General features: G+C 37.9%; 1 protein-coding gene across 7 annotated transcripts in view; it reads right to left on the bottom strand.

Annotated features, from left to right (window-relative positions):
- Positions 1-509: 509 nt before the first annotated feature.
- Positions 510-13,299, bottom strand: part of LOC149580565 (Alg9-like mannosyltransferase family) — a 46,576-nt gene continuing 33,786 nt past the window's right edge. For 3 of the 7 annotated variants that reach the window (XM_089791917.1, XM_089791924.1, XM_089791932.1), the window contains 7 exons: positions 3,638-3,742; positions 3,204-3,496; positions 2,796-3,077; positions 1,651-1,849; positions 1,414-1,565; positions 1,093-1,252; positions 510-991 (listed from right to left, as the gene is read on the bottom strand). In XM_089791917.1, coding sequence (XP_089648043.1) covers positions 905-991; positions 1,093-1,252; positions 1,414-1,565; positions 1,651-1,849; positions 2,796-3,077; positions 3,204-3,496; positions 3,638-3,742 — 1,278 coding nt within the window. In that variant the 3' untranslated portion in view covers positions 510-904. Of the gene's footprint in view, positions 992-1,092; positions 1,268-1,413; positions 1,566-1,650; positions 1,850-2,795; positions 3,078-3,203; positions 3,497-3,637; positions 3,743-13,299 lie in introns of all 7 variants that reach the window. The other 4 variants (XM_089791898.1, XM_089791907.1, XM_089791883.1 and 1 more) reach the window with 2 other exon arrangements.

Consider the following 13,299-nt stretch of genomic DNA (forward strand, 5'->3'; position numbering starts at 1 on the left):
AAATCAAACATCAACTTTGTTTCTGCAATACAGCTGGCCCGATAATTTCCTAATTTTGGTTATATTCACCAGCTCTATTTTACGGCCTTTTTGGGATGCATACCAAATAAGACATTATGCTTCTGACGTTTGCACACAATGATAAGGAACAAATATTTTATTTGAAATGTCACTAATACATTATTCATGTGATTAATAAAATAAAAGAAGAATAGAATGTGGGTTGTTGCAAGTCTCTACTAAAGCAGTTAGCACGGGCTCTACAGACATTCTAATGTTAAGACGTTCTGCTCTGTTAGTCATCATCTACAAACAAAGGGTAGAAAATAAAAACTTCGCACGCATGGCTGAAATAGATTTCTGTCTCTTAGGTACTTTTCAATGGTAGGTCAATGGTATATAACATTTTATAATTGCTAAATTGCTAATGCATGCTAATGTCAATACTCATAAACTCACTATTACATAAGAAACAATTATATTAAACATCCAATAGCCAAAATTCACTATTACATAAGAAACAATTATATTAAACATCCAACAGCCAAAATTCACTGCCATGATTGTATTTGTGATCTTTCACCACATAATAAAAAATATATGAAGGCAATTCACAGAGGCTTGGAAGAGTAAATTAATATTTTCCTGCCTATAAGTGAATATATAAAACACTATTGCCATTAGCAATCTTCTTTTTCATTTAAAAACTTGGATTATGCTCTTCTATGGAGAAGGCATCGTATGAAACTAGATGCTAGGGTGTAGCATTTCTGTAAAACAGTTAATTGTTCATCCTATCCAATTTCTGTAGGGCATTCAGGTCGCGCCTATTAATTGTTTTATAGCATTTTATTTACAAGAAAATATTACCCAATAGGAAAAGGTGCAATGTGCAGATGAAAATTCAAACAGTTTGGTGCTGGACATAAACCACGACATAACCTTGTAGCTCACGATCAACTCGAAAATGTGAATGAAAATATTTCTGAGCCTGCAGTTGTACAATTGCCCATGTGAGTTCAGAATCTACTTGTAAGCAAAACCAAAGCAAATGAGAATCGTGAAATCCGAAAGTGGCATTTTATACACCACCTTTGTGTAACCATGTAAAGCCAAAATATTTCTCAATTGCACCTCCTGAGAATCAAATAGCACTAGATGACTTGGTAGAGGCAGATTGTCAAGCATATTTGATGCAAAACCGGACGGATCTCTTATAAAGCGATCTGATTCATCCATAATCTGCTCTGTACTGCTGCCAACATCACTATCACTCATTAGTTAGCTATTCCATTACATAACCCGGGCCTACCATTTGAATAGAAACATGCATTTATTCAACAATCACCGCAAAACTCGAATCTATGATCAAAGACATAAGCTTGAAATAGAAACTGTAGGCAAAAAAATCACCTTGGAGTACAATCCAGGAAGTGCATTGTCAAATTTTTATGCACTGATGCATAGTAAGGAGTTGCATGGCAAGGCATCAAAAATGTAACACTCTGGACATGGCCCTTGGCTGCCTCCTTGGCTAGAAAAGTCATTATAGCTTCACTCCCTCTCTGTCTGATCACAAGTATGACAAGATCATGTATTCCTGTTTTGCTGAAATGTAATTATTTCAGTCATCAGAAGGAAACAAAGTACCTGGTGCACTAAACTCATATATAAAGCTGTTGGAATATTTGTTATGAGCAGTACGAAGATGAAATTAATTTTCCACGACCATTTTTTAGTTTCATTTAACTTTCGCATTTTTGGTTGTAGAGGATAACAATGCTTGTCCAGCTCGGCCAGTGAGTATCCACTGAACATCAAGGTAATTGGGAGTACCGGCAAAACAAACCTGCCAAAACAAACAAGTAAACTATGATGAACAAAGAAAATAATAAGTTTCTGAAATATTAATCCAAATCAAAAGCCCAGTAGCCTGAACATTTTACAGGTCCAACATTACCAAATAAAAAGAGACTGACAGACAGTTCCATTGTAAATATGAATCACAATAAATCTCGTATTACCCCATACCTTGAGAATTCAGGTAGCTTTCCTGTCTGAAAGAATAACATTGCAGAAATTTGTGAAGCTCAAAAGATGTAAACAAATGAACTGGATGCATAAACAACTAAGTACTAGAGGATGTGGTCCAATGCTTTTAGTTTTAACACAAAACAATCAGCAGCAACAGTATCTTGATAATATGTTTCTGGATTTGACTGCGTGAACATTTTTCCCATCAAATTTTGAGATAACACTCCATGATCCATCATCAGGATGAAGAAAGTAGACAGCATGAGAAGAGAAATGGAGTCTGATCTGACACATTGGTGGAAAAAAGTTTGCACAGCTAAATCCAGAAATATATTTTTTCAACATAGTATCGGCGACTTCTGAAATTTCATGTATAGCATTGGTAAATGCTAACTATAGTTGCCAGAGATTGACCATTCTGTTTCTAAAATTAAAATTGTCACTAAACCCTTTTATCTGCACCATTGTAGTCTGAAGAGGGCACCAATAAGAAAAGGTTAACAACTTCTGCCGGCTAATTTACAATCATTGTGGATCTTGCAAGCATGTTGCCTGCTTTCTGGTGGAATGAAAGGAATATATAGAAACAAGTACAAGGATGTCATCTTTATTTGCTTTCAATATATCTCCGCAACTGTGATTGTCAATATGAAATGCAGAATGTTCTGTTGACATTTTTTTAAACTATAAACTCCAGACAAAGAAAAAGGGCCAAAATCATACTTTAATTGATTGTCTAGATTCTAATTATAAAAACTAACCTAAATTCTTTGTGGCCAAGGACACTATAAAGGCCCAAAACCCATCCAATCAGTCCAGCTAACTGCCATTGTTTTGATAGCCAAACACCAGCTAGTGAAAAAGGTAAGAATGTAAAGGCCATTGCTGGAAAACCCTGTGTAAAGTACCAGTGCCAAGGGTGTGTTCCATAATAATCTCCACCAGCTGAAAGAAAATTGAATTTCAAAAAATTCAGAGGCACCAATATCCAAGTTCCATACATCCAGCGGTCCAATAAACATGTTGTGACAAGTACAATGGCCCTGGCAAAACAAATGGAACTAATCAGAATCATCTCATGATTATCTCAAAAAGTGTAAGCATGAAAGACAGAAAATATGAAAGAGAACACTCCCTTACAAGATGAACCAAAAAGATTCTATCCATACCCGATTGGAATAAGTTCAAAGAAAAGAAACTTTGTTTTGTCACGTGTAATGTACAAATGTATGATACCAAGATAAACCCACAAAACTGCACTTGTAGGTCGAATAGCACAACATACTGCTGCTAATAGAAGAGATATCTTTCTTGACATGGGAGAGTAATGTGCTTCACCAGGAAGAGATGTGAGTAAGGGCCAGTAAAACAGAGATACAGTTGTCAGCACTGTCTCCAAGCTATTTGACAAGGTTCGGGTAATACAGAAGAACATAAACCAATTTGTCATCTGACAAAAGAGCTGATTTCAGAATAATTGTTAAGAATCGCAGTATTTCAAAAACAGAAAAGGACACACTGAATAAATTATAAAACTCAACTTGAATAAGAATATACAGTTGTGCCCAAACAATGCCACATCACAGTCATACAATGAGGATACTGCCCATTGTGAAACACGCTTGCCAAAGCAACGACCAGCTAGCTTGTACAAGTAGATATCTCCAATTGCAGCAAATAGAGACTGCAGAAGCCGAGGAGCCTTAATCTAAAAACAGGAAAACCAGAAATCTCATAAAAATTAAATTCTTGCCACACCAAAGAAACATTACATATTTCTTTTGGAATTGCCATACCTGGTCTTGATTTTCTCATTCAAATGTTTTTAAATTGATGTTGAATAATTTATATTGGTCACCATGCTAATGCATATTCTTCAGTGAAAAATAGAGATAAGGAACAAGGAAAGTATTATCATGAGTTGTGAACTAATCAAGAGTGCATTATTGTTTAGTCCTACATATTATCTATGTTACCCCAAGTTTCCGGGACAAGGGGATGGGAGGACGGGGAAACGGGTTCCTGGGACGGTTTTTTTTGCCGGAACAAGCGACGGCTATATATATATATATATATATATATGAATTTTCAAATATATTCATCAATTCTGCATTCATCACAGCAACATAGATTAAAATTATCAATTCCATTCATCAAATAATGATTCATCAATGATCATAGAGCATAGCAATCAGCATCTAATCGAATCATCATAGAAAATTCTAAATGGCATCATTTTCAATCATCACCTGAGTACTTAAAATACCATTAGTATATAATGAAATGAATCAAATAAGAGAATGAAAAACATCAACTCTCAATAAAATGGAAACCTTGAAAAGATAAAGACTCAAACTTTAAAGTTTTAAACTTTTAAAGTAACAACTATAGTCTATCAATGATCATATTGATATATAATCATTACATCAATGTATCAACTATCAATGATCATATAAAGTCAAGACAAAACACTCCGAAGTCTGAAACATCAAAGTCAAAATGAAAACAAAGATACTATGGCAGCTGCCCCAAATCATCCATATCAAAATCACTATCACTATCATCCCGAGCCTCAAAAAGAAAACAAAGATACTATGACAGCTGCCCCTAATCCTTAAAAAGAGCTTGGTTTATATTCATTCCAATTTGCATCTCTTGTTATGTAAGGATCCCCAATACAAGCAGGGGGCAATGAAGCTTTGGGATGTAGCAGCTGAGCATACCAACTTGAATGCAACCATTAAGTAACTTGCTAGAGTCACTGTGGATGATGTGACAATGAGAACGACGATGATGACATGCCTGCACATGGTGCATCTAGTGCTAGCGGAGTCACTTTGGGTTCAAATGATCTTGAACATGCAGCAGCTGAAAATAAGATTTTGTTCCAAAGGAGTCTATGTTTCATAAATACAAAGAATAAGGTTTTGGTCGATCATGAGTATGCTCATTTGGACCATATGGCTGCAGATGCAAGGCATTAATTCAAATTCACTTATCTAGTCATGACTTCTTAGATAGCATTTTAAATTTGTATTCTCCAACTCTGTTTTGTATCCGACTCATGAGCTAACGAGCCTATGACAATATGTACTCTAAGACTGAAAAATGAAGGATCAAGAGAAATTGGAAAAATCAAATCTTTATTTATGTCTTATAACTAGAATTTATATTTTGTTTCTCTTTCTACACAATATTTGGCATTAAATTACCTTTGCGTTTTTTTCCCTCCTTATTAAAAGTACTTTAGGATCCAAAATTGCAGTATTTTTCTTGTGTTAAAACTATGCAATTGAATTATATTTACACATTTAGATTGCCATGTCGCTACGACTTACATATAATTGCTATGCCATCTACCATCTTCTGCTCAGTAGCATCCCCTATATATCCTCAATGGACAGGATTATTGACATTACCTTGGAGAATACCCGAGTGATGATCTCCAGCCACAAGTTCTTGTGATCTTAAGAAATTTCCATAGACAAATGCTCTCTGGTTTGAATTTCCGCCTGCTAGAAAACCTAAAATGGAAACCACTAACAGAGAACTTGCAAGGTGATCTTATGGATACCCAAATCTGCTCCAAGGTAGTGAAAATGGATTCATGACTTTGGATTTGTACAGCAGTTTATCGGAGTACAATTTTCTTGGTTTAATTATATTTCCATCAATAAAGTTACATAGCAATGTCGGCTAATGACTTTGCATTTAACAACATGTGATTTATTTCAATCCTAATTGAATTCCTTTGCAAAAGTGCCCATTGAGTCTTCTGATCTTAAACACCATATCATAACTATGCATATCAATAGTCAACAATCTTTCACAATGTTTGGATTACCATGACCAAGCACTATGCGTGGTATGTTTCTTTTATCATTTCTTTAGTAAAGTACATAAATCTTCCTGTAAAAGAAAGATGCAAATACAAATTACATTGAAAATTTAGCTATTACAGTTATCTTTCTTGGACTTAAACTGAAAGATTGCTGTTTCATGCTTAAAATAAATTTGTCCTCTAATAAATTACTTCTAAACATGAATAAGTTGATCAATGACTTTGAACTGGGATTGGATATGCCTCAAACTGCTGTAGATTCTATGTGGAACCATATACATAGCCATGCCAGGAATAATTCTTTGCTTATCAGAATAACCACATATGTGCAGGAGGTTTAAGCACTTCTTGGATTTCCTCTTAAATTTCCAGTAGTAATTGCTAATGGGTAGGTTATATCCGGTAAAGGCCTTGCAATTATTTTCCTGTGAGTGCATGTGTCCGTAACATGGAAACTTGCACAGCAATTTTTTGTTTTGGGTAGTACATAGAATAATTTCAAAAAAATGTAAGTTAGAATGATTGTGTGTGTGTATTGGATATTTGTAGAGTTACTTATTTGGCATCTTAGTCCTGCACCTGTATGTTTGCAGTTAAGGCTGAGGAGAACAGATTAGAAGTTTATAAATTGATGGACACTGGCAAACTTACTGAAATTTCACCACTATGCCCAGAAGCAGTAAGCAGCAATCTGTTTCTTTCAGTGCTCTAGTTGGCTAATGCTTATTGTATAAATTTCATAGTAGTCAACAGAGCTTCTGTTTTCTTTATAGCACAGTAGGTAGAAACGTTTTGTTTAGAGGAATTTGGTCCTTGAGCTGTTTATTTAATATTTATCTTTTACCATTTTCAGTAAATTTCAGTACATTTTATTAAAGCAATAAGAAATGATAGCATATCTCCCTGATAAATCATTTATGAACTGTGTGACAATATTTGTTCTCCTTTTTTGAAGGAAATGGTGGACTAATATTGGAGCATATTCAATTTTTCATTATGTTTTAGTAGGTGTTCGGCTATCTGTCACAACTAGACTGGATTTTCTCATTATATTGTGAGGAAGTTAAGGTTATTTTATACATCAATTATTTATTTTCATCAAACAGAGGTACGATAAGGACAGAGACCCATGTAGAATCCATGTATAGGAAATTGTTTATATTCTTTCTACTTTTTATGATCAGTGTTAAATTTTATCAGATTTAACTTTTAAGTGATAGACATATTGATTTTATTAAAATTCTTTAAAGTCTCTGATATGCCTTCAGTGCAAATTCGCAGAACTAGAATATCAGATCAAAGTTAATATTAGTAAGTATGATAATCTTTTAGACTTGAGAAGGTAAATATTATATCTGCTCCTTTTCTTGTACTTGCACTTTTTGTTTTCTGTGTTTTCCAAGAGTTCATTTGAAACCATATATATATATATATATATATATATATGATCATGAATAGACATGTCCCTATGTAGTTCACGTAGGGACATGCCTCTACATGAGGCATGTCCGCCCAATCTAGTAGTGCCGCTTCATAACATAAAGATTAATGACCACAATTAGTGGTAAAAGTATCGATGCCCAATATTCACGATACTGGTTTAACAAAGATAATACTGCAGTTACGATGGCATCTTAATATGAGACTCTGGAGATATCCATGTAAGCACCATCACTGTGATTGTATTCACAGTGGCATTTAATATATTTTGCTTTGGCAAATGCAGTAAAGATTATCAATCATATGTACAGTTGATATCAAGAATATGCACAATACATGTATGATCGATTTCACATGTGCAGCCATATTAAATATATATGTATATGTATGTGAGTATAATTACATGATATATCTAAATGATTATTAATCATTTAATGCTTATAGTATGTAATGTCCCCATTTTAGCAGTTGACCAAGTGTGTGTGCGTTAGCCTTGTTCTACATGGTCCCGAGGGCTAACGAAGGGTTTAATGGGATCTTGGAGTGTTTTGGCCTAGTCATTTCCAGTTTGGGCCAAAACGAAGTTGATTTACTCAGTTTCAGGCATACTTACTATTTTTAGTAAGTCGGCAGGACACAGTGCAGGTCAATTTTAGTGATTGGATTCAATACTCCTCGGTGAGAGCTTTCCGATGAGCTATCACTCGCATTATTCGGAGTCCGATTGCTAATACATTTTAATGCCTGAAGTTTTATTAAAGTAACGTCTAATTTAATTGTAAAATATTAAAGTGTTACTTTAATATTTATTTTATGGTGATGTGTACCCAAGGGAGACATAAGGGGTATTTTAATATATGTTTTATATTACACATCTTTATCCCACATTGCCCATATGAGTTGAACGGACCCGTGGGAATAGAATAAAAGGAAGCATTTGTAGCTTCATTAGACAGGTTGAATATGAGAAGAAATTGGTGTGTGAGTTGCAGCTTTGTTCTTGGCATTTGAGGACGTCTATCCTCTCTTGTAACATTCTAGACGTCATTCCCTTGGGGTTTGGCCTTTGGAATTCTTTCTTATTGGCTTCATTATCAGGCAGTTTAGTTGCATTTCTGGCTACAGGCAGATTTGATATTTTGCTCATATCTTCTTCACTACTTGTCCGACACTTATGCCGCTTGGAGGGAATGGTATTATGAAGGTAGTGGACTGATTGGAGGACAAAGTATTGTAGCAGCAAGTTCGTAAGCATGGGCTAGAGTATTATGACAATATTGCTGAAGTAATTAGTGAGTTGATAAATCTGCCATGTATTTGGTTTTATGAATTCTGAAAATAACATTTTATTAGCAGCAGTTCATTTCCACTTTGCATATTGTTGTAGTTTCTTTCTTGTTTATGTTGTATAATACCAATTCCATGCACGAAACACAACAAACAAATAAACGTTTGATTTCCAGAGTTATAAGGGGTTTTAAGAAGTTGAATGCAAACTGTTTGACATAATTCCTTTCAGCAATTTGGTTTAGTTTTTGGGACATTCAGGGGTGCCCATTACAGTGGTATCAGAGCTATAAGTCCTGCCATCCTGTGGAGGTCTTATAGGGAATTTGGAACAGCCGGATAGAGGGAAAAAGTAAGTAAAAAACACAGGCTAAGCATTTATGTTTGAGCATGCCACAGGGGTCTTATAATTTCCGCGATACCAGAGCAAGACAAAATAGGATTTCAGACTTGCAAAGCAAATAGTCTAGTACATCCGTGCAGGGGGACATTGAATTCAACCATACAGACACAGAGGAGATATTCTGTGATCAGGACAATAGTATGGGTGATCGAGATGACAGGAATACAGGATTAGGCGGAGGCAGAAATGCTGGTCCAGATCAGGGGGAGGTACTGTTCCGACAGTTACTGGATACATTAGAGCAGGGGCAGCGTATGCAGCAGGAGCAGAATAGGCGAATGGACATGATGTTGCAGCTCATGGCTAGACAGATGGGTGTCAATATTAATCCAGATGATGCCAACAACAGAAACAATAACAACGAGAGAAACAATAACAACGGGGGAAACAATAACCATGAAGGCCAAGGCAACAACAATGGTCCTGAGAATAACATTAATGGTAATAATGGACACGGCAACAATGGGAATGAGGATGATAACTTTAGACACATTGCACGCCCAGCACGGACTACGAGCTCAAGACCTCTTCTACCCACATTTCCACCCAGAGATCCGGTTCAACCAGTAAACGAACCGCAAATTACCGAGTTACAGGATCAGTTCAGGAGGGACTGGGAGGCTAATGGACCAGAGTTTCAGGCGGATATTTCTCTTAGAGATTATATGGACTTGAGGATGAGACACATGCCTAAAGCAGGAGGGAGGAATCAAAACTTTGAGCTGAGGAAGAAAGTTGGAAAACTTTCTTTACCTTATTATGATGCTTCAGGGAAGATGACTGCACGAGCTTGGGCGCAGAAGGTAGATACATACTTGCAGCTAAATCCTATGCCTGAGGAGGAGGCTATCAAGTATGCGGCTATGCACTTGGATGGCGTTGCACATGAATGGTGGCATCACGGCATGGTGACTTTGGGGCATAATCAAATTACATCCTATGAGGAATTCACCGAAACATTGATTGGGAGATTTGACACTAAGGATCCCGAGTTACATTTCAAGGAGCTAGCACAGTTAAAACAGTCAGGTTCTGTGGATGCTTACATTGCCGAGTTTCAGCGCTTGTTTGTACTTGTTACTGATATCTCTCCTAGGAGATTGGTGGTGTTATTTTGTGATGGTCTTGCTGATCCATTACGAGGTTGGGTGAAGGGACATGATCCACTCACGTTAGCTGAAGCAACTAAAAAGGCACGAGATTTAGCCCCTTCGGTATACAAAGGAAAAAACCATTCAACAGATTCTTCCTACCGCAAGGACAAAGACAAGAAATCATTTCAGAAAGAGTATAGCAAACCCAAAGAAGGATCAAAAGGACTAGACAATGAAACCTTGAATGAACTTCGAAAGAAGAAGCTGTGCTTCCATTGTAGAGAGCCTTGGGACTTATCTCATAAATGTTCTCTCAAGGCTAAGGCAAATCAAATGGAGTATTTTTCAGCAGAAGAGTCAGAGTCAGAAGGGGAGGATCAGCACTCCGATTCAGATGAGGGTAACACTATAGAGGAGAGCAACATTCCAAAGGATGATAGATCGTTGGCACGCTTGACAGGGGCCCAAAAGGCAATCACATTTAAGGTCAGGGGTACTATCCAGGGGCAGAAAGTGATCTCTTATTGACACTGGGGCTACACATAACTTCATAGATGCACAGTTGGTAGCCAAGAGAGGGTTACAGACAGAGGAGCATGATGGGTTTAGAGTCATGGTGGCTAACGGTGATAAGTTATTATGCACTCGGAAGATATCTAATCTTCGCATCAGGTTTGCAGATGGCTACGAGTTGGAGGATGAGTTCTATGTTGTGGACATGGGAGATTATGATGTCATCCTCGGCATGACATGGATGGCTTCACTAGTTGAGTTCACACTCAATCTAGCGAAATTGGAGATGAGATTCCAGCATGAGGGCAGAACTGTGGTACTTAGAGGGCTTTCAGATGGAGGTTGCAGAGTAGTGTCCTTGAGGAGAATGCAGAGACTTTTTCGTCATGATGACATAGAGTGGGCGGCAGAGTGCCACATTATGCCAACTTCACCAGAGCCACAAGAAAAGAGTCATCCACTAGATGTCCAGAAGATACTTGATAGACACGCTAAAGTATTTAGCGATATTCCTCATGGGGTTCCTCCTGACAGAGGGATGGAACATGTTATTGAGCTCGAGGAGGGAGCCAATCCAGTTATGATTACTCCCTATCGTCATCCTAAGAAACACAAGGATGAGATAGAGAAGGCGATTAAGGATTTGTTGGAGATGGGGCATATCAGGCCCAGTAAGAGCCCTTTTGCTTCAACAGTAGTATTGGTAAAGAAGAAGGATGGGACGATGCGCATGTGCATCGATTACAGGGCACTGAATAAGAAAACAATTAAAAACAGGTATCCCATTCCTAGGATTGATGAGCTGATTGATGAGTTGCATGGGGCATGCTTCTTCACCAAAATTGATTTGCGATCCGGATACCATCAGATCAGGATGAGAGCAAAGGACATTGAGAAAACAGCCTTCCGATGTCACTATGGCCACTTTGAGTTCATGGTTATGCCATTTGGTCTAACCAATGCACCTGCTACATTTCAAAGTTGTATGAACCAGGTATTCAGGAAGCAGCTGAGGAGATTTGTCTTGATCTTCTTTGATGACATCTTGGTCTTCAGTAAGACCTGGGAGGAGCACTTACATCATCTAGAGGAGGTGTTATCTATTCTGGAGAGAGAGTCATTGTATGCCAAGGAATCTAAATGTGAGTTTGGCATGACTGAGCTCCTTTACCTGGGGCATATCATTAGTGCAGATGGCGTTCGGGTTGATCTCGAAAAGATTAGAGCTATTGTAGAATGGCCTACTCCCACAAACCTTACACAGCTTAAGGGATTCTTTGGTTTATGTGGTTTTTATAGGAGGTTTGTTAAGGGATTCTCACAGATTGCTACACCCTTGACAGATCTTACCAGGAAAGGAGTCTTCGTGTGGACAGGGGCAGCACAGAGGTGTTTTGAGCATTTCAAGCAGGTAATGTCTTCATGTCCAGTTCTAGCTCTACCGGATTTCACGAAGCCTTTTGAGCTTCATTGTGATGCATCAGGTGATGGGATTGGAGCAGTATTGATGCAAGAGAAGCATCCCATTGCATTCGAGAGTAGGAAGCTCCGAGGAGTTGAGAAAAGTTATTCAGTCTATGACCGGGAGATGTTGGCCATAATGCATGCATTGGCCAAATTTCGATCATATTTGGTAGGTGGACGTTTTGTGATCAAGACTGATCACAACAGTATTAAATACTTCATGAGCCAGCGTGATCTTAATGACCGGCAACAAAAATGGGTGACTAAATTGCAGGCTTATGACTTTGACATAGAGTTTGTCAAAGGTAAGAAAAATGTGGTGGCTGATGCCTTATCTCGGAGACCTCACTTATGTGCTCTGGCAGAGATTTCAGGAGATTGGAGAGATCGGATTATAGAAGAGTATGTCGGAGATGCTTGGGCTTCTGGATTGATTTCAGGTACCATACAGGATGATCGCTATGAGGTGATAGATGGATTGATCAGAGTTCAGGACAGGGTTTATTTGATTCCGTCATCACATTTGAGAGAGGCGATACTGAAGGCATTTCATGATGCACCCACAGCTGGACATCCGGGGGTCTTCAAGACCTACAGGCAGATCCGAGAGCGGTTTTCATGGAAAGGGCTCAAGGATGATGTTCAAAGGTATGTCAGGGAGTGTGTGGTTTGTCAACAGAATAAGGGAGAACACACATTTCCTGCAGGTTTATTACAGCCCTTGCCCATTCCTGATAGGAAATGGGAAAGTATTTCGATCGACTTCATCACTGGTTTACCACGAGTGCAGGGAAGGGATTGCATCTATGTGGTGGTGGACTGCTTGACGAAGTTTGCTCACTTCATTGCTATTCCGTCCACTTACACAGCAGCACAGGTGGCAGATCTTTTCTTTAAAGAGATATTCAGGTTACATGGGTTGCCCAGATTCATTGTCAGCGACCGGGATAGTAAGTTTATGAGTGTTTTTTGGCAAGAGTTGTTTAGGTTGTGTGGTACAGATCTTACACCTAGCACTAGTTATCATCTGCAAACAGATGGGCAAACAGAGATTGTGAATAAATGGGTGGAAGGATATTTGAGGAACTATGTAACTACACAACAAAAGGCTTGGATCAGATGGTTGCATATGGGAGAGTATTGTTATAACACCACTTATCATATGTCCATCAAGATGACTCCTTTCATGGCACTCTATGGTTATGAAGCACCTAGCTTCATGG

The sequence above is a fragment of the Cupressus sempervirens genome, chromosome 1, assembly GCF_028749045.1.
Source record: "Cupressus sempervirens isolate cs-2001-9-10 chromosome 1, ASM2874904v1, whole genome shotgun sequence".
Classification (NCBI taxonomy): Eukaryota; Viridiplantae; Streptophyta; class Pinopsida; order Cupressales; family Cupressaceae; genus Cupressus; species Cupressus sempervirens.